This window comes from Nelumbo nucifera, chromosome 1 (assembly GCF_055504915.1).
Source record: "Nelumbo nucifera cultivar China Antique chromosome 1, China Antique-T2T, whole genome shotgun sequence".
Lineage (NCBI taxonomy): Eukaryota > Viridiplantae > Streptophyta > Magnoliopsida > Proteales > Nelumbonaceae > Nelumbo > Nelumbo nucifera.
In genome coordinates this window covers 135,149,573-135,172,158 of record NC_142649.1, presented here as the reverse complement: position 1 = coordinate 135,172,158, position 22,586 = coordinate 135,149,573, and the positions used below count along the sequence as shown (strand labels likewise).

At 38.2% G+C, this 22,586-nt stretch overlaps 1 protein-coding gene and 1 long non-coding RNA gene across 2 annotated transcripts; one reads left to right on the top strand and one right to left on the bottom strand.

Annotated features, from left to right (window-relative positions):
- The first annotated feature begins 13,156 nt into the window (after positions 1-13,156).
- Positions 13,157-14,673, top strand: LOC104612553 (uncharacterized). Its single transcript, XR_737824.2, has 2 exons — positions 13,157-13,871; positions 14,195-14,673. It is a non-coding gene; the product is annotated as an uncharacterized LOC104612553 (long non-coding RNA).
- A 2,027-nt stretch (positions 14,674-16,700) lies between these two features.
- LOC104612552 (NAC transcription factor NAM-B2-like) lies at positions 16,701-18,702 on the bottom strand. Its single transcript, XM_010279991.3, has 3 exons — positions 18,317-18,702; positions 17,902-18,209; positions 16,701-17,773 (listed from the first exon to the last, which is right to left on the bottom strand). The coding sequence occupies exons 1-3, from the start codon at positions 18,513-18,515 to the stop codon at positions 17,201-17,203; spliced, it is 1,080 nt and encodes a 359-aa protein (XP_010278293.1). The 5' UTR covers positions 18,516-18,702; the 3' UTR covers positions 16,701-17,200.
- Positions 18,703-22,586: the final 3,884 nt, after the last annotated feature.

Sequence of the window (22,586 nt, the reverse complement as noted above, 5' to 3'; positions counted from 1 at the left end):
CTTCTTTATTGTTTGGACTTTGGGATTCCGAAGAAATTAAAAAAAAAAAAATCATCTAAAGGGATGTATGGTTAGGTTAGAGCTTGGAGGGAGGGTTCAGGGTAGTTATCTACATCATGGACGCGTGGGGTGCGGATCTAATCTGGCCCCCTTTGGGCCCATCCACCTCCGTTTTGTCTACCGGTCCACCTTTAATTTAATTCTTCTATTTTTATTCATTTATTTACTTTTGTTAGGCATCATGCTTCTGTTTCCTTTTTTTTTTTTTTTTTTTTTAATACAAGAACGAACGGCAGTTGTAAATTGTAAAGTTAAATAACGGCATTACAAGAACGAGGCTTTGACCTTTACATCACCTCCACGTCGATATTGCCCTTTAACTACTTTCCTACAATGACAAAATTTTTGGGCGTGGAAATTCTTATTTGCCACGTGGCAAATGAGAAGCGGGTATGCTAATTGTAAATATGCCGCTGGAGCAGATTTTATTATGTGCAAGGGTGTCAATGGATTGGTTTTGGGTTGGATTCCGTCTAAATCAAAATTCATTTGGATTGATTGGACGAATCAATAAGGCATATTGAATTTGGAGGGATTGGACGGACCAATATGACATATTAGATTGGACCTAATCCATCCATAATGAATTTATATAGGATTGAGCCAATATCTGATCCATTGATAGAAGATAAGAACATAAGTGTCAATGGACCCTTTGAGTTAAAACCAATCTAAAGTAACAGGAATTTAAATAGATTGGAGAGTCTCTAGACTGGTCTAAAATATTCATTGAATTGGATTAGATCAGGTCTATTTGTAATGGATTCACACTGGACTGGACCGAATTGGACCAAATCCAATTCAATTGGCACCCCTAATTATGTGTATGGAGTTGCCACTAGTCAAATGACACGCCAGGACAAAAGTGGTTAGGAATTAGGATATAAGAGAGTGAGAGTGCGCCTGTGCTCAACCGGAAAGGGTAGGTGATGCCGCGTTGCTAATATTTTTACCACATGGTATTGCGTGATTGCTCGTGATTTTTTCCTTTTCTCTCTTTCTGTGAATGAAGTAAGTTTATCAAAGTTAGTTCCCCAAGACTGTAGAGAGAGAAAGAGAGAGAGAGGGGGGGGGGGGGGGGGGGGGGACGATACTATTAAAGGTGAGGTAGTGGTAGAACAACCCCACCAGAGCCCAATAAATGTGCTCATCCTACCTTTTTCAACCGTCGTCCAGCATGTTGAGGAAGTTGGTGGACCAGTCGAACAACTGGACCAGGTTAAAAAGAGTAATGAGGTGTGGTCCAGTGCTAATTAAGCCAATTCTGAGCGCAAGCCTTTCAGAAATGTTATTACCAGCTGGGTAGGTTCTAAATATTGAAATGTATTGGATGAGGGGTATATGGGACTTAAACCGAGCCCCCTGAATCTGTTAGAAAAAGATGTAAAAATAAAAATTATATAAGGCACAACTCGATACCTCTATCAATATTTAGAACCTCGGTGGTCATATGACCCACAACCCATAAGGCCGCCATAACCCAAATTATACTTCCATTTCAATTTCAAATTCCCGTGAGCCTGGGAATGCTTTCATGAAAGCATGGGTATTTCAGTTTGGTATTGGGAATTAAGCCATAAGCCAGCTAACCGCCTTCTGTATTTCACAATATCACGGGTACACTAGTAATTGGCTTTTTCTTTGATCCACTCCGAAGGGAAGCCAGAAGGAAAATGGGGTTATCACGCATCACTTTCATACGAGGAAGGGGTTGTAGACTTGTAGTCCAAGAGTCTGGACATGGGTGGTTTCATATGGATTTGGACATCTCATTCGTAGTATAATTCAGAAAGAGATTAAGTTCACTGTTTGGACAAATCAGCCCCATACTGTTGTTTGTGCTCAATTCTTTGCAGCACCCAAGGTGGCAACTTTTGTTACCAATAACACTTCTTCACAGAGATCTATCGGATAGAAAATCTTTGGCTGTATGTTGGGACCAACAGTCTATACTGTTGAGAGCGATTTTAGGAATGCCACGTTACAATGAGAGTGGGTAATAGATTAGTAATTATCCCTACTTTATTTTGAATAAAAGAAAGACATGGACGTCAATAGGTGAAAAAACACTCCCAACAGCCTATGATGTTGGCTCGCAACAGCCAAAGTTATTCATTAACGGATTACTTCTTCATGGAAAGTGGATTAGCTGCTGTATAGCATGCTGTAGAACTAATGCTATCGCCCCGCCCACCCTAGTCATTAAATGCATATGATCCACAACCACTCACTCTCATTTGGCATTTATGGCTGGTATGGACATTGTCATTGGTTCAACAACTACTTTCTCTTGCTCTAGGCATGGTCCAACTATCTATTGATTTATAAATAAAAACTTTCTTTTTCACATTTTGAATCTTATACACTAAACCCTAAATTTTTAAACCATTAAACCCATAACTTAAGTCCTATAACTTTAAATCCTAAATTCTAAAATTAATCGTAAAAATCACTTGTGGGAAGGAAAAGTACAATCGACCAATATTGAGAGTGCCCCCACATGACTGATTGCTGCTCTTGATTAGAGCCCACAAAGGCGAAATATATATATTTCTGCCATTTAAGAAAAAAGTTGTGTTTGTAGGCTGTTTCCACCGCGTAAAATGGAGTAATGATACTGTATCGTGATTTTACTTGAGTCATGTCATGAGAAATCACATGCCCCATGAATTGGCCATAGTTGACTGATTAATAATCCATGTGAACTCTATATGTATACCACACTCTCTAAAAGTTGTTGGAAGATTCAGATTTTTTTTTTTTTGTTTCAGAAAATAAAAGCAGGAAAAAAAAAAAGGTTTTTGTTTGCCATGTGGGAAATGGGTCCTTGTCTCATGAGGTGGGGTGGGAGCCCTTTGGAACCACCCTTAAAATTCAGCATGGAAGATTCCTGGGTCACTTAAATCTCTTAACTTGGTGACAAATTCTAATATGACTAAAGTTGGGTCTGGGGACACAGAACCCGTACCGGTTCCTACTTGGAAAGTCATTGCACAAATAAAATAAATTTGTGCATAAGTTATCAATCCTTTGATATTACTGCACTTAAATAATAGGTGAGGGTGATGAATTTTTCATACAGTTAAAGAAAAGTGGCTCTACAGCAAAAATGTTGCTCAAATCAGATTATTAAAATTCATCTTGTTAGACTGATATATGATACAGGAATAGTTTTAGTGTTAAGACTCATTAAATGGTTGGCCCCGATTCTTGATAATTTTGGCAGGTGGCAAGTTATGGAAGGGCCCAGATGTGTAGATCTTAAGTTCGACTTTTTAATTTCTTCTTTTCTTGTCTTAATTAATAAATTCTGAAAATAGAAGGGTATGCCAAAGTGGACTGCTGTAGAAGTTAAAGTTAGTATCCAATTGTGTCTAAAAAATAAATACATGAAAAAAAAACCAGTTGTTGATAGCTTTCTAAATAAAACATTACATAATGGGCCATACATTGCTTTTTGGAAATTTCTTTCTTCTTGCTCAAATTTCTGTTATGCTGTTTTAATTTGGAGAAGTACTATTTTATATATTTTCTCCCTTTACTCAAAGTGGTGTTGTTAACTCATCTGATTTGGATGTAAATTACCCTAGATTCACCTTTGACTTGATTGCATATTAAACAATATCTAAATACAATTACTAGTATCTATATTGAACTCCGATCATGCTCTAATATTATAAATTTATTAACAAAATCAACTATAATGGTTTTCATCTGATCCATTCAATCCATTGATGAACTTTGATATTTAGTCTTGTCATTCAGACCAATCTTTCAGGAATAAACATGTTAGGAGGAATTCTAATGTTTAAATTAATAGAACCCCCTAACTCCATGTATTCAGGGTTTCAATGACCCCAAAAACTGATCGATACATGTCATTTGATATGATACCGATACTTTGAACCATGGATCTTATTGGCATGTTATAGTGTCTCATAGCTTATTCTTTTCCTTCTATTTTAAAGAGTAATAAATTGTATACCATGAATATCCGCACCCAATGGTAAAGAGTCAACATCCAGATGCTTTTTCTTTGAGCATTTATGATAAATTTTCCTAATGTTCTATTTCTTGTAAACATTTATAATATGTAGGGAATTGTCTCTGCTTTTAAATTTGACATAAGTTTATGGAATGCTGAATGGCTATGACCCAGATAGAGGGGAGCTCAGACCCACCACTGAAGTTATTTAAGCTGCGTTTGTTTGCGGTGTAAACTCCGGTTAGTGTAGTTTTACACTTGGGATCACTTTTATACATGTTTGGTTGGGATGTAAATTAAGAACGATCAGCGATATAAATGACCATTTAAATGTATTTTTACATCGAGAATTGATGAAAAAACTACATTGAAAAAAATTGATGTAAAACTCTATTAAGCTTTCCAATCGGTGTAAAACTAATGTCTTTCTTCCTCCTCTCGAGAAACTGCTCCGTCAACGTTGGTTTCAATCTTCGCCAGTGCCCTATTGTTTCGTCATGGTTTCAAACTCTGTGTGACCTTCTTCACCGATGTCCTCCAGTTAGAGGTAGTACTTCTTCCCTCACTTCCCTCTTTCTCTCTCTTCTATCTCTTCCTTTCCCTCTCCCTCTCTGCTGCTGGTCCTTTCATGTAATGCTCAAACTTGTTTACTACACTCTTCGGAACAGACACCAGAACCCTCACATTGTTTATGTTGTTGATTGATGGTGCGCGATCTAACTATTCCTAGCTAGATAGCGATCCGAACTCCAATTGGACGGTGAATTGAATCAATCTGCAAAACAATAGATCAGAGAACTTGGGTAGCTAACCCGGCGAGGTCGTTCCGATACTTAAGTCAGTACTTATTATGTGAATGCGACCCGAATACTTGAGAGCTTGAGTGCTAGTGAGTAGAGTAATCACGCGTGCCTTTGCCTTGAGGTTTCATGTCTTTATATACTAGATTAGTTGTGGGCATTACGAAAGAGCTTCAGGATCTTCAGGCTGTGGAGATAAAGCTTGTTCTGTTTTTGAATGAGAATAATATGTTGATAAGGTTTATCATTTACCTCTGATTCAAGCGGAGCCTGGACGAGTTCTCATCATGGTCTCGAGAAATTCGGGATCTGTTGGAGAAGCCTTTGGAGTTGGTTATGTGGCGTTTCAGCTCATTAGCTCCGAGCTGGAACTTAGATTCTTTAGTCTCGAACTGGATTGGGTGTCGAGGTGCCTCTACACCGAGGTAATTTTTTGGGCCAAGGTGGCTGAATACCCGAGCTCCGAATGTCTCGAACTGGGTTCACTTGGCTGAATTGTCACTCCTCAATCAGATCGCGCTTACATGTACCCTTCTTGCTAGGTCGTGCCAAATCACCCTTCATCACTGATAACCGAAAAACACAGGCAATATATTTCACTCACCAGATATCCCATGTGCAGTGGCTTCCCTTCTCTGAAATCCAAGGTTTCTAACTCTAATCTAGACCACTGAGAGATGACCAAACTCGTCCACAGGTTGGGCTGGGCTTTGGTTGCCGTTCCTCCAACAGATCCACCATTGGCCTTACGTAGTCGTTGATCAGAAATGCCTTAGCCCCCTACACCAGTTCACCCCATTGTTCACTCCAAACGCGTATAAAATATCCACCGATGTTTGACACCGTTCTTCCAAATGTAGAAGAGTGTAAAAGGTGCATTCAGCCGATTCGCCTTTTACACCGACACATTTGACCGTTCTGGATTTACATCGATGGACTTTTGTATTTACTAGGCTTCCAAATGCAGCCTTATAGCCAAAATCGAGCTCATCTTGTGATGTTTGGTGGCCTTTATTGTTGTCCAAGTTTTTTAGCATCTGAACGAAGATCATAAAGGTTGATAATCAAAACTTTTCAATCCCTTTTAATCGAGAGAGTTGGATATGATCAAGGCATGAAAGCATTATTATTCCATGAGAAAGAGAGAGAGATTTCTGCTGAACTAGGGCACAAAGAAATGCTTGACGTCCTGTCATGTACAAGGGATTTACGTTAAGGAGAAGCATTTCTAAAACTGTAAGGGCATTAACTCAAATCCCCTAAATATTGCTTGAGTTTTTGAGATGATTTATGCTCCAAATTTGTTTTCACATGACTGGGTATGGTTGGTGGGCTAAGCCCAAAGATGGATGTCTAGCAGGCCTAATGGGCATGCGGTTTGAACTTCTAAGTTCTAACCCATTTCAAGTTTGGGTTATCACAAATACATTGATGGTGAGGCTAGTCCTACAATTATTACCAATTGGGGTATCGTATATATACGAGCTTATCCTAGTCGCTAGACCTTTTCATGCAACATTATTGAGGTCTGGACCACGGTCATGGACAGGGCTTTGGCCTCAATTATTTTTGACCATGTTGGGCTGGGCCAGGCTTTTGTTTGGCCCCTTAGGTATAAAGGTTGGGCTCTTTCCAACGAAGCCTGATGAAACAGAGAGAAAGAAGCATTTGGACAACTAAGAAATTGAAGAACGATAGATACACTAAACAAACTGAAGGTGGTGCAAATAATAAAATGGAAAAGCTGGTACCAATAAACAGGCATGTAACACCAGAAAAGCAAAAACAAAGAAAAAAACCAGCGTACTTAGAAGCCCACCAACGTCGGACTCTCTTGGGACACTGATGTCTCAACTCTTAAAAAAAACCTTTGAGCACCAACTGGTGAAGGTGGTTCAGTTTGTAAGTTCTCTGGTATGGAGGCGGCCTAGAAGATGAAAAGGATAGAGGTCATGGGTATGGATCAACGAAGAAGATGAAAAGGATAGGGGTGCAAGTAGGGTACCCGGGAGTTGAAGAATCTACACTGAAGTGGGCCCAGTCTTTCAGAATGGGCCCATTTAAAGTTTTACAAATTCTCAACTCAAACCCACCCAAGTTGCACTCATAGAAAAGGAGAACTGCTGCCGGGAGGCAGGCAAATTACCCATTTGGCTCAGCTTGGAAGTAGAGGTGTCAATTGGACTGGATTTGGTCCAACTCGATCCAGTCCAATGCGAGTCCACTGTCCATTTACAAATGAACTGGACCCAATCCAGTTCAAATCTAATACAAACCAAATCTAACGAATCTATTAAAATGTAAATGGATTAGATTGGATCCAATCCAAACCGAATGAAATATAAAAAATTATATAAAAGCACTTTTGTAAAAGTGCTTTGATAATAAGTACTTTCATAAAAGTACTTTTATTGAAAATAGTTTGTAAAAGTGATTTTGTAAAATCACTTTTAGAAAAGCATTTCCATAGAAGTGCTTATAAAAGTATTTTCATAGAAGTGCTTTTATAAAAGTACTTTTATAGAAGTGCTTTTGTAAAAGTACTTTTATAAAATTATTTTTGTAAAAATGCTTTCATAAAAGTATTTTCACGGAAGTGTTTTATAAAACTACTTTCATAAAAGTAATTCTGAAAAAGTGCTTTCGTAAAAGTTCTTTCATAAAAGTGCTTTTATAAAAGTATTTCCATAAAAGTGCTTTTGTAAAAGTGCTTTTGTAAAAGTGCTTTTATAAAAGTATTTCCATAAAAGTTCTTTTGTAAAATTGATTTCATAAAAGTGCTTTTGTAAAAGTACTTTTGCAAAAGTGCTTTTATTAAAATGCTTTTGTAAAAGTGCTTTTATAAAACTGCTTTTGTAAAAGTGATTTCATAAAAGTACTTTTGTAAAAATGCTTTCATAAAAGTATTTTTATAAAAGTGCTTTCGTAAAAATACTTTTCATAAAATTACTTTTATAAAAGTGCTTTTGTAAAAATGTTTTCGTAAAAGTACTTTCATAAAAGTGATTTTATGTTGGCTTCAGCTTTGATTGATTTCAAATTGGACAAGGGTTTGGCCTCATTATCGGATTATTGGAAATTTGGTTTAGGTCCAATAGGGGTGAGCAAAAAAAAAAAAACCGAATTGCCCGAAACTGAACCGAAAAATCAGTTAACCGAACCAATTGGTTCGGTGTTTTTAAAAAACCGAAGGTACTGGTTCGGTTTCGGTTAACCAATATAGAAAATCGGTAGTTAACTGAACCAACCGGTATACATATATTTCTATATTATATATATGTATATTATATATATTATATATTATATATTATTTAAAATATAATTTTTTATTATATATCAATATATTTTTTACAATATATATTGTAAAAATTAAAAAACCAAAAAAACGACGAACCAAACCGATAGTTAACTGAACTGGCCAACTGGTTAACCAACTGATATTGGTTCAGTTCCGATAACCGATTTTCCAAAAACCGGTAGTACCGGTTCGGTTCCAAAAAATGCCCCATGGTTCGGTTAACTAAACCTAAACACCCCTAAGGTCCAATTCAAACCAATAAGAATATGGACCAATTTTATTTTGGATTGGCCCAATTTAATAATTATAATGGACTATCCAAATCTAGTTTGATAAGATTTGGATCGGATTGGATCCAAACCAAAACAGGTCGATTGACACCCCTATTTGGAAGGAGTACAGATACAAATATGCAGAGTGCAAAACCTTATATTTTGTATTATTTTGCATGTATTTATACTATACATATTTATATTTGTACTCTTTCATAGAAGGAGTACGAATACAAATATGTAGAGTGCATTACCTTCTAATTTTGTACTGTACATATTTGTATTTATACTCCTTCCAAAGTGAGTTGAAATTGACGATGAAGGAGCTACCTATGGATGTAGTACTAGATTTTCATCCCATTTCAGTTAGCTAGTCATGGGCTGTGTCTGGTAACAAATCCTTTTTCTGTTCCTGAAATAATTAATAATTTTGAAATTCTTTATCAGTAAAAACAGAAGAAAATGTTAGATAGTGTATGCCCTTATCTCCAATAAGATTGATGTACATTATGACATTTATTGTAAATGAATAAAGTACATATTTGATTCATGTTATAGTGGTGTGTTTCTATGTAATACCCTTAAACTGGGCACTTATGAGACTCGTGTTAGTTTAGAATGTTCACAGTCGTTGGATAAGTCTGGGGAGATTTGTCCTGCTAAGGCTAACACTGATGTGCCGCCAAGTGTTGGGGTGGCCTGTCTCAGCTGCTAGGGTGAGACCCGAGGTACATGTAGTGTAGGTTTACTTGAAACCCTGAACCGGACCAGAATTCCAATATTGCCCTGGACCTTGGTGATTACTGGGCAAAACTGGAATGTTACACCTGACCCCTAAACTCGATTATGATACTACACTAGGTGTCGGATTGGGTTGTCATTGATATGCCAATCAGTGAGATCCTTAGCGGGGGTCAAAACCTGGGTATGTTGGGACAGTCCGAGAATTCATTTGAGTGGGTAATCATAGTGACAGGATCAGCCCATTTGTTGGACGAAGGTAATGATCGGGGATGCACTCTCTCTGATGGAAACCAAGACTGCCAACAACCGATTTCAATCGTTGAAATTTGTTTTACAAAACATATTTATATACGGATGTATATATATTATGGTTTTGAAATATTTGCAAAAGGTTTTAATTCCCGGGATCCATGTGAGCAGAGAGTGCAACACTATTCCTTGCAGTCGAGGGAGAGCTCCTCTCTTGTCGGGCAGTATTTGATCATTATGGGCTGAGAGGTTAAGTGTAAGACCATTGAGGGTAATACCTGATGGGCTAATCTTGCATCTGCCCACAGTCTCTGGGTTTTTATAAGGTGGCTTGGCCCAGGGACCATTTAGTGTAAGTGTTGGGCCCATTAGGAGCCCATGTGATGGGCTTCAGGGGGTGCACTGTCTTTTCAGTGAATTCAGTCAAGCCTTGTAATAGAGGCTGGGCTGAACCCATGAAGCTGACCTGTAGATCAATGTTTGGGTCCCACGCCATACAAAGAAACCCAACTAGGCAGCAGTTTGGAAGGTTAATCAACACACAGACTTATTGGGCCTAAAGCCCATTTCGAACTGGTTTAGTTAGACTAATTAAAGAGGGGCGGATCTGGGATTTGGTCAACAGATAGGATAGGGTCTTACCCTATCCACTCATAGAGTCTAGATCTGAATACAGATTTGGATCTAGAAACCTCATAATGAGATTTGGAGAGAGCTGATCTAATCTACAGATAAGATAAGGTCTTATCCTTATCTCTTAAAGAGAACTCCTTATCCAAATACATATTTGGATTAGGAAACTCCTAATGAGATTATGAGCTCTCTTTAAGGCTATAAAAGGAGGAGGGGGCGAACCATTCAACCCATCCCAGCATCCAGAGATCAGATCTCAGATCACTCAGAGAGAAGACAACAACAGTGTGGTTGCGCCATCTTCCCCCTGCATTCTTCTCCAGTTGCCACCATAGCCAATTCGACCTCCACTGATATAGGAGCAATCAAGAAGCATTCTTGATATCAGGTTTTAGTGAAAACTGATTGGGAGTCGTGCTCACCTACCCTCCAACGAATTCTTGGTGAAGGATTTGGTTCTTTGGAAGAACATTGCTGATTCTGCTCCACCCTACACTGTGTCATCTTTAGTGAGAGTAGTCTTTGGATCCTTCTTTGGGTGTGAACACCTCCATTGAAAGATATTATTTCTTCGTATCAGGTATATCCCTCTCCTACTGTTTTGGTTCAGATCTTGATTCAAGATTGATCCTTGAAAAATACAGTTTTTCTAAAACAGGGAATGTGATTCCCACATGGGAGAGAGAGAAATTTTTGAAAATTCACCCTACCTTCCTACAGGGTTCGGCCATCCTTATGGACCTCTCATCCCTTCAGAAAAGGTGTTTACGCACTCAAACAGGTGATGAATTGAGCGCTTAGTAATGGCACAGTCATTAGGGTTTGAGTTGGGCTAGGATTAACCTCAATCCAACCTAACCCGACCCAAGTTACACCCTTTAGGCCTCTACCCTAAGCTTGCCGGTGTCATGTAAGATTCTCAACAAAAGAAAAATTATATAGTGTCTAACTGTCTATCAAAGCCTCTTATATATGATATGATGGCAGAAGAGTATGATATATTGATACCGGGAGAACTTTGCCTTTTCGGTAATGGCCCATAAAAGACCCAGTCCGTACAATCGGTTGGTTCAGGAAAATCGACAAGTTTGGTCATGCCATCATGCATGGTGTTTGGAAGTGTGGGCGTTTTTTGGGACCGATTTTCAAGAAAAAATGTTCATGCTTCCAAGATATGATTTTTCACAAAAAAACGTTTTTGCCATGTAGGCAGTGAGCAACAGTATGTTGTTTGGTAATTATCACTGTTTTTCATGTATGTGCTGACAGGTAAGCACCACATAGGATACACATCAGTCAACCGTTGGGGGAAACGGTTCACTAATGCATGAAACGTCAAAATTGGCATTTCATGCATCGGTGGGGTCCCGATTTTTGAGGCATGCCCGATTTTTTAATAATCGGCTAAACCAAACAATGAGATACATGGGTATTTGTTGAAACACCTATGTGGATCCGATGTGACACTACTTTTTTTTTTTGAAAAACAACTACGGTTCCAAACATCCCCATGGATGCTTACTTTAAACACTAATACTGCACTGTCTCGTGTATCAAGCCCTATTTTGGGCAAGAATGTAAATGACGTAAACGTATAATAATCTCAGGTAGGGGTGTCAATTGAACTGGATTTGGTCCAATCCGATCTAGTCCAATATGAGTCTATTATAAATGGACCAGGTCCAATCCAATCCAATAAATATTTTGGTCCATTCTGGACCAGTCCAATTCAATGTCTGGACCATCCAATCTATTCAAATTCATTTTGATTTAGATTGGTTCAACCGAAATCCGATCCATTGACACATATATTCTTATCTTATATCAATGGACCACCAGATATTGCCTTAATCCAACCCAATCCAATATAAATTTGTCACGGACAGACTAGGTCCAATCCAATCTAATAAATATTTTGGATGGAATTGGTCCAATCCAATATATCTTGTTGGTCTGTCCTATCCGTCCAAATTGATTTTGGACTGAACGGGGTCTAATCCAAAACCGGTCCATTGACATCCTTAATCTCAGGTTTTGTTGAGACAAATTAAACTAGTTAATGGATCTACTTTGAATTAAAACTCATAAGATAGTCAATGTAACTATTTTGAACAGATTAATTTTACCTTTCTTTATTCTCATTATGATGCATTTACAATGAAGTGGATAATCAATGGAATTGGCTGTCAGATGAAGAAGTGGATAATCCATCCATGCATTTATATGATCAACGGGAGCAGGTTTGCTAATTGGATCATTTATTGAACTTGCCTAAAGGATAAGAAATGTTGTTTAGATATGGCAAACTAGCTTGTAGTTTAAAGGTGTTTGGCATCGGAGCGTTTTACAAGCGTTTCATTTTTATCACTCATGCCACATCAGCAATTAAATGGAATTGGGAGAGAAAATTGCATTTGGCAATCTTTTTTTTTTTTAAATGTTTTTACAATGGTTAACTCTGAGATTTGGGAAATTAGGGTTTTCTTGAATTGTTAAATTGACGGTTCTTGAATCACCTTGATGATCTTGAATCACTAAGGTGATTTGGCACATTGAATTTTGAAAAAAACTGACTTCTTTCTGAGATGTCATGATAATAATAATAATAATAATAATAATAATAATAATAATAATAATAATAATAATAATAATAATAATAATAATAATAATAATAATAATAATAATAATAATAATAATCACTTTAAATGCCCAATCAACTTGCATCTCTACTAAATACGGTTTCTTTTTGTGTTTTTCAAGGAAAAAAAAGGTGAAACAAAACGCTTTAAATCGAAAAAACAAAACACTTGTGAAACTCTATGGTGCCAAACACCCACTAATTTAGCCTTCAATTAAAAAGTTAAAACCTGGAAATGACTAATATATTTAATTGTGAAAATCAATACCTAGTAAGCATATGATTGATATTGAACATATGATGAATCTAGTAGGTCCCATATATAACGGATCGTGCGGATCACTTAGAAAATTCCTCAATGTGTTGGAAATAGGGCTGGCTATATGGGAAAATTCCCAACTCTGGACAAGTGAACCATTTATGTATCTGTATATATATATATATATATATATATATGTATATTTTGTGCCACGGGTGAGTGTGGAGAGTTTGGATCTCCTGCCCACGCCTACCACAATACACTACCCCCTGTGATTGGGAACATCTCCCCCTGCATAATACTATGCAGAGGATTAGATGTTATTCATGTGTGGCTGCAATAAACGTGGGCAGAGTTCTCGTGGGCAGGAGATCCGGACTCGAGTGTGGACATGTGCATAGATAAACACATGCATGTGAATTGGTAAATATAAAAAGGGAAAATTCCCGATAAGTACCTTGTACTTTAGGTTTAGTGCCAATTCGTCCCCGAACTTTAAAACACAATAATCTAGTCCCCAAACTTTCAAAATGCGATAATCCAGTACCTGGCATTCATTCATCGTCAGTCAGAATGCAAAAAAACATAACTACCCTTCGCGGTTTCAACAGCTGTATGAATTCTTTTTTGAAATAATGAAAATGACCTCCACTATAACATCTTTTCTCTGCGAGTGGAACCACTGTTCATCCACTCTATGCCCTAAAGTTATGAAGAAACCAGTTCTCCTTGCCAGTGATGGTAAGCGGAATACGATGCCGAAAAAGTTGAAATCGACGAATCTCACACCAGAGAGCATTGTACGAAGATCTTCTCCATTTATTTTGGAAGAAATCATTGGAACAAATTGCATCTGCTGCTGGTACAAGTGTTTTTAACTCAACCATTTCGGAGAAGACGACCTCTTGTTGCTAGCGTCAGAAGACAACCAGGGTATGTTTTTTTTTTTGCTATTTTTCTATCATTTTCTATGATTCTTTACTGTCATTATAATACATCGACTTCTGTTTGATTTTGATGCATGATTTATAGGGTTGTTTATTCGCTTATATGGTTTGATATGATCGAGATGGATGAATGGTTGATTTTGATGCAAGATTTTTTAGCGGATACAACTTCTGGTTGATTTCAACTTTACTAACTTTGCTTGCATGTTCTTCTTTAAATATTAGACATTTGTTATGATCTTAGTGCTATCTTAAGTCTCTACATTGAGGCCGATCTTTTTTCTTCTTTGGTTATTCTTTATTCTATAGGTTCGGCTTCTATCTAAGCTTGAAGAAGAAACTCCAAGTACAACTAATTGCAGAAGAAACTTCAAGAAGTCTGACTTTTTACAAAATCAGAGGAAACTCCAAGGACAACTAATTGCAGAACATGGTGAACTCTCATTTCTTATCTTTGTGCTATGTGATCTCATTGGATGGAGCAATGTTGTTATCTGGTCTCACCGGGGGCAAGTAATTATGAAGACAGGAGATTTGTGTTTTTTGTATGAAGATGTGATATGAAGGTGGGATATCTGTGTTAATATGCTAAAGAGAGGAGTTGGATGGAAGGTCAGAGAACTGTGTTTTTTTTTTTTTCTTTTCTATTCTTGTAAATGATGATGGGGTGACTGTGTATATAAGGATATGTATTTGTGAACTTTTAACAAATGCTACAGTGATAATTGAATATGTGTGGTTGATCATTTTAATAAATGCTACATCTGAAGGCAGTGTCAAGTTTTAATCATCACCCCAGCAAAAACCCCTTCTGCTCTGTTGCAGTATCAACACATATGTGTTGGTTCAATACAGTTGTTGGACACATATCCTGAACAAATGCTTTTCTGAATTAAGCAAAGGTGGCAAAACCTTGGAATGAGATGCAGGAGTGTTGATTCCCCTGGTTCAATAGCAATACCTTTACAAGACCAGTCCCTGGTCAAATCCCATGTGTGTTTAGGCAAATGACTCTTTGCCATTAACTGAGAACCAATGGAACTAGTCTCATGCTAGGGAGTCCCAACCTGAACCATTAAGTCCTCAACATATGTTCATTATTGGACACTTACCATTGAGTCCTCAATTCTGTCGCCATTAATTGGTACTTCATAGATTAGATGATTAACTTGAATACAATGGCAAATTGAACAACATGGTTCAATAATGGAGCCTTGCGGGTGTTCAGAATGAAGAAACCAGCCTTGTGCCTTCAACCCACGTTTAATGGGCCCTTGCGGGTGGTTCGGAAAAGTTTCCCTTCTTTTAACATATAAAGGAAAAGGGTGAAATGGTCTGAATAATGTCATAAAGGATATTTTTGTCATATTAAAAATATTCAAACCGCACATGCTGCCACGTGATGGCTCTGACTGACGGTGTCGCATTTTAAAAATTTGGATACTAAATAGTCACATTTTAAAGTTTGGGGACCAAATTGACACTAGGATAAAATTATCGGAAATTTCCCATATAAAAATTACTGAAAATAATGCATGTGAATTGGTAAATATAAAAATTACTGAAAATTTATAGGTGAAGTGATATCATCCTCCACAGAAGATGAGGATAATAATGCCTTTCATTGCTTTGATGTCTATTCCAAAACTAACCATTAATGATATGAAATCTTTTAAAGTCCTTTTGTTCTCTTTACCAGGAAAGGAAAGTGATTAGAGGTATTATTTCATAGAGTTTAAGATATGATTCCTTTTTGATGGTGAAATGGTCCCATAGTCAACAAAGGACACCATCGTGAGCCCGCTCTTGTTGTCAACTTGTGTGACCTGGGTCATGGAATATACTTGGTAATGTCTAATCACCCCATGAAAGATAATGACACCCCCCCACATCTCCTCCACAAATCTCTGGAATTTGGAGATAAAATCAAGGTGGTTGTGAGGGGTGATTAAACAAATTAATTAACTTTCAATTTCAAACCCATGTGATTTTTCTACAACCATGACATCTCCTTAGCCATCCCCTAGATTGTGAATTACCAAAAACAAACATTGTAAGCAACAGATTAACAAAAAGGATGCCATTGAGTCTTATTTTCAGATTATAACATTTAATTTATTGGTGTGAATAAAGAGATTTTTATTTATATCAACAAGAAATTAAATGAATGAAGTGGATGGATATATACTCAATATTCTTGTACAATAGCATCTATTTCTAGCTTCTTTTTTAACCAAATTTTGGCTTAAAATTCATTAATATATAATACCCGGCCTATGCTTAATTTTCTTTTTTTTTTTTTAAAAAAAAAATTCATTACTACATGGTAGTTTTGGCTTAAAATTGATTTGATTTAATAATCAATTTACAGTATTGTTAGTGAATTTAATAATCAATTAATAAATCCAGCAACAACCCTATTCTACAAACAACTAATTAAATAAAGCTCTGTAAATCAATGTGTGTGTACTAAGTGAAAGAAACAGCACACCATCCGTTTGTTATTATGCAAACCAGTATATTCTAGATTCATGTATGAATTGTTTATAGGGTAGAGCTGCATAGAAAACAATAAAGTACCAACAACTAGAAGCTCATTAGAAGGCTGTGCGTTAACAAACAAAAACCAATTATGCTGATAAGAAGACAGGACAGGCGTGGTGACGATATATCCTCGTATTACAGCTAAGCATCACCGTTGGACTGAAAGGGCGAAGATCGGGACCCATACTAACAACATTATTTAGATAAATCGTCTTCGTGCATGCTTATCTTCAACAGAAAGAAATAAAAAGTGTAATTTGACATCACCGACTTCTATACAATAACTACTGCATACTGTAAATTCTCTCTCAGAAGAACTGTACTGTAGTCTTAATCTCTGTAACAAACTATAATTAACCAGTGCAACTCTTCTTAATTAATTTCCTCTTCTCTAAACCCTAAACAGATCTCTCTCTCTCTCTTCTACAATAATAATAGTAACATCAGTTACAATATTAATAATTAATAAATACTCATCAAATACGTATAAACCAGAATATAATGAACTGACATTTACGACCTCACCTGAAATTTGTTGCAAAGTATAGTTACACTCACAGAAGCCTCAGGGCCTACAATTACTTTTTATCTGACAGACAGAATCTGTGACACCCAATCCAACGGTATGTAACTAACAGGCTGATCAATTGTTTGATACCTATTGTCAGTTTATGGAACTGACATATGGCAAAATCCCCCCGCTTCGGTTGTCTTGATTCGAGCCCTGCATATCAAACCCAAACCCACCAGCGTAAAGTAAATTAACCAAAGCTAAGGGTTCCAATTGATGCCGGAGAGCTGGTATGGTTGCCGGAGAACACCCTCACCAAGAGACCCAAGAAGCGTGTGGTTGTGGAATGGAGTGGCTGCCTGTGGGAGCTGATTGAGTAGGGTTGCAATGGGGTTGTTTGCGTTGGTGCTGCCGCTGCCACTGCTGTTGTGATCAGGGTGGAATTTCTTGGTTGATGATGAAGGTCCAATGGCTGCCACCTCGTTGAAGTAGGGTGATGGGAAGGGGCGTTTCAGAGGGAGTTGGGTTGCTGTGGCAGCTGGAAACATTGAGAGTTCTGTCGTTGAAATCGACGATGAACCGAACTGAGGCAAGGAGCTGCTGTTGACGCCATCCTCCGACAATAGACCTTCAAAGAAGTTGTCGTCGCTCTCAAGCAACATGCCACCATAGTTTGTTGTTCTTTGAGCCGGTGGCTGTTTGGAACTCTGTTGCCCTTCGACTGTCGAAGTTGGCAGCGCCATCATGTCAGTCATTGAATCTTCCTTGTCCCGCTCCATGAGTCTATTCGAATTGTTCTTCTTGTAGATCCGGCATAACACCCAATCGTCAAGCTATATCAAGAATTAATTACATATATAATAATCAGAATGAAAAGTGAAAACTCCTCGAAATTAATAGATCATCAGTCTGGTTATTCCTTAATTGAGACAACAAAGTAATTAATTAATTAATTAATTACCCGTAAGGAGGACTTCTTGTTGGAAACATCGACACCAGGAGGCTTCGAGCTGGTACTGTTATCGGCTAGTCTGTACTCATGCATGATCCAATTGGTTTTGACCCCTTTTGGTGGCCTTCCCCCATAGAAGACGAGGGCCTTCTTCACTCCCACCTTCTGAGTTCCGCCGGAGGTTAATATGGGCTTATCGGTTCCGGTAGCTTTCCAGTAGCCGGACGTAGCCGCTCGGTTAGGCCGGGCCCCGTTTGGATATTTCCGGTCTCTGGGGCTGAAGAAGTACCACTCCTGTTCACCGAAAGTTGCCTTACCTGAAAATTATTGTCATTTCAAGATCAACACTAGTATTCAGATGTTGATCCCAAAAAAGTTGATAGAGATTATATTCATACGGAGAATTTCATCGTGGAGGGCCTACCAGGGAGTTCCCATGGATCGAACTTGTAGAGGTCAACTTCAGCGATGATCGTAACGGGGAGGGGTGCAGAGGAGGCCTTCTTCTTAAGGTAGTGAACCACGAGTTCTTCGTCCGTTGGGTGGAAACGGAAGCCCGGTGGGAGCCGAGGCTGCTGCTGCTGATGTTGCTGCGAGCCCGATGAAGAATCGGTGCTCTCCATGAATCCCGCAGATACTGAACTCAGAGTTGTAGTACTGGTTTTGGGTTTCCCAAAGCTTGAGAAGTTATCATGGAGAGGAAGAGAAAATGCTGTGGGCGGGTGGAGAAGAGAGAGAGGTCTTCAATTTAGCAGAGAGATAATACGGCTCTGGACGGACCTATGGACTAATGGTATGTTTTTTAATAAATAAATAAGAAACGGTTTTGAGGAAGGAAGAAGAGAGGAGAGAGAAAGGAAGCTGACGTAGCCACGTAGAGAAAGCCGGAGATACCGCCCAAGTACCAAACTGGCATGGTTGATCTTTGCCACGTGTAATTTCCAACGAGAAAAGATGTGACAAGTGTCAAGGAAGGTGTGGGGACCGCATAAAGGACCAAGGTTTAAGGGTCGGAACGGCCTGGATGCTTTTTGGTGTCACGCATTTTTTATGCGACGACATCGCATTCCTCCCCAATGCGGCGACCACCTTTCCCAGTTTTCCCTTTCCCTCTCGAGTCTCATCTCAGTTATTATTTATTTATTAATTAGTAAAAAGAACGAGCATCGCACGTGCGCGCATCTATCACTTTGGAAATGAGAATTGGGAAGGCCGTTTCGCGTCTACATCTAATAATAATGGTTTTTATGGGAAGCACCTCCAACTGCAGCTCCTGTTTGTTGAAAGCTGCTTTTTTAAAGCTGAAGCTTTCAATAGCAGTGAATGACCTTGGTGGTCGCATCTGCCATCTAGTATTTAGGCCCAACTTATTTTACTTTTTACACGGTACCAAAAGGGGGAAGTTGGTCAACGAGGAATATCAATTTTTCCATGTTTTTTTTTTATACGGGGAAATGTAGAGTGTTGTTTGTTGTAGAAGTTCAGTTTGGAAGGAGTATAAATACAATTATGTACAGTGTAAAACCTCCGGACTCCGGAGGAAAAATATTGATCAAACTATTGTGGGCCTAAAATGCCCCTATCAGTATACAAAGGAAGTAATATGTTCTCACGAAAACAAAGGTGCCTCACTACCCCACCCATGGTGGTTGCAAGATCAACAACCTCGTCTTTATCGATGTCATTTCAATGGCAGTTTGGCCATTTTCATATCACTATAAACACCCTGCATCACCAAGGGTGGTGTGTTTGGTATTATGAAATATGGATCATTTGGTTCCAATCCACAGCATGATATTCATGTGTTCTTAAATTATGAGGGTTTTATAAAAGTTTTAGTGTTGGTTGCTAATCTGACATAACCCTCAACCCTTCTCCTTTATCTAGGTTTGAGACTGATAAGTATGGCAATCTCACATTGGTGGAGTTAAATAGAACAGATTCACAACCCATATAGTTGGGATAAGGTTTGGATGATGATGATCTTTGATTAAATCTTAATACAATACATTTAATCATTTTAATAAAAAGTTTTACAATAAATAACATAAATATTTTGTTAAAATTTTTGCTAATAATATATCCACACCTATCCATACCATAGAAAATATGCATTATATGATTTGTGGGGTTCAATGAATTCAAACACACCTCTTGCCCACATTAACAAACACACTCAAAAGCTCATCCCCCTCCCCCCCCACCCTTCTTTTTTCTTCGTGGGTGCTAAGGGGGTAGTCCATCCCCCTCCCGTAACCCACCCTGATGGTAGTGGGATTTGATCCTAGGTCTCTACTCCAACAAGCCAGAAATCTTACTAACTAAGCCACCATCAATTAGTAAGTCAAGTGCAATAAGAAGACTTCCGAGGAGGTCATCCTCCCCACTTTCTTTTTTTCTCTATTAGTTAAAGGTCCCTTACTTTTAGAAACTCGTTGAATCGACTTGATTGTATTGTCCAACCGTGGATCGATACCAAATCCACGGGCAGGATGCGATTTATAGGAGAGGCTATAATTTCATATTTGTGGGGTGGAGTGCAGTTTACTTCACCGTTTTAATTTTTTAATTTTCCCTATTAGTTGGATTTGAGGCAGAGTCCAAATCAAGTACCCCTACAACTCCTAGAAAAGTACTATCTTTTTACCAAAATCCACGGTTATTACTCGAGAGATGTTGCAAAGAGATGGCCTCAACAAACTTGTTTTATTCAAATTTCAAGGCCATTAGGCTTAGTTTGAAAGGAGTACAAATACAAATATATAGAGTGCAAAACCTTATATTTATATTATTTTGTATGTATTTGCACTCTACATATTTGTATTAATACTCTTATCAAATTGAGCCTTAGTAACGGAACTGGGTTCAGCCTTCACCCAAACCCAATTCCCTAAAACAAACTGCTCTCTCTCTCTCTTTCTTGATCCCCTCTTATCCAGCACCCTATGATGAGGGTGGATTCAGTCCTCACAAAATTGCGTTCACACAAATTTCACAGCCATTTTCAGTCGTGCTTTTAAAAACATTTTTTATAATTTTTTTTATTTACGGGAAATTGTTCCTATTGCATCGCTGAAAAGGACTGTAAGAATAGTGTGCACACAATTTTGTGAGCACCAAATCTGATTTTCTCTTTGACATTATTGCTACCACCCATCAATCAAAAGTCAGGTACTCTCCAGTACAAAATTAAATTTACGAAGATGTTGTCAATGCACACTTGCACAGCTAGAAGTGCTGTGTGGATGATGTCTTAATGTCGGTACACAGTGAGGAGCAAATCTGGATTCCTCAAGCATACAAAATTGTCTATTCCCTCTAGACTTGGTCATTCAAGAGCTCTTCCTTAACTAAAATAGGCAGAATTTGTGCATCAAAGTTGCCAGATCAACGCTGAGGTAGATTCAAAGGGATACTTAACAACGTGCCATGCGATTCATATAGCATTGGCCAGCATGGCTACACTACTAGAATCCAAATCTGCTCCTCACAAAGCGTTCCTGACTCCAACCTTACAGCATGTCCTAGCCACATACATCAAGAATATTTCTCTTGCTTATATGTTATTATTCACAGGAAAATATTCCCAACACATGATAGGATGTGACTGTGAGGTCGGTGTGAGGAATTCCCGGTTAGGAGCAAATTAATCCCAATTCACTCTATACATGTGAAGTGAAAAATAAAGGTGGTGGACTGGTGGTTAAATGCAATGAATAGTGGGTTGAAGTTACCTTCTCATAGGCATGATAGGACAAGATGGAGTTCAAATCTCCACCCCATAACGTCCCACAGCACATCTCCACCGTGTATTAGGAACATCTCCCAATAATAATATCATCGATTCTGGTACTATCATCAGGAGATATTCTCAATACACGACAGGGGTGTGCTGTGGGACATTGTGAGGCAGAGATGTGAATTCGACAAAACGAGAGCAGAAATGCCTACACTCCCAATAATGAATCAGTGATGATGCCACATGGAACTCAGTATCAGGCTGATGTGGCATATCATGATTGGCCCAATTGCAACAAATGACATTCACGTGTAAAACTGTGGGACCCGTCGATGTATGAGTGGTGTGAGATAATGTTGGTAGAGGGTTGGGACATGTCTTGTTGGCGGGTGATCCAAACTCCTTCCAGCAAGGTCCAAAGTATGGGTCACTCAATAATGTGGACAGTTATTTAATCTGATCATGTGACTTGCATCAATGGAGTCAAAAGGCTTGATACAATAATATCTGTGGAGTATGGTATTAGTCTATTTCCAATTCAAAGGTTCTGTGGTAAACCTAACTTGTGCTTTATACTTATGCTGAAATGTGAAGGAGTAAATGATGCATATGCTTGTACTTTTTTCTTTCATTTATTCTAAATAGAGTCCTAAACACATAATAGTCCCTTAGGGTTTTGAAGGAATTTATGTCTATTTATATACTTAATCAAATTTGTAATTCCTAAGTACCTTTTGTCTTAAAAGAGAAAAAAAAAGTAGAATGTTAATTTACAAATACATACTTAATTAAAGATTGGGTAAGATAGAGATAGGGGCCATTATGATATAAAATCTTGGACCGGCAAGTGTGATTGCTTTGTGTGAAAAAATGCCAAAGGTTAAGACAGTATTTAATCTATACCCCTCCCAGTTCCCCAAGCCTTTGATAGCAACTAGCAAAGACTAACATTGGG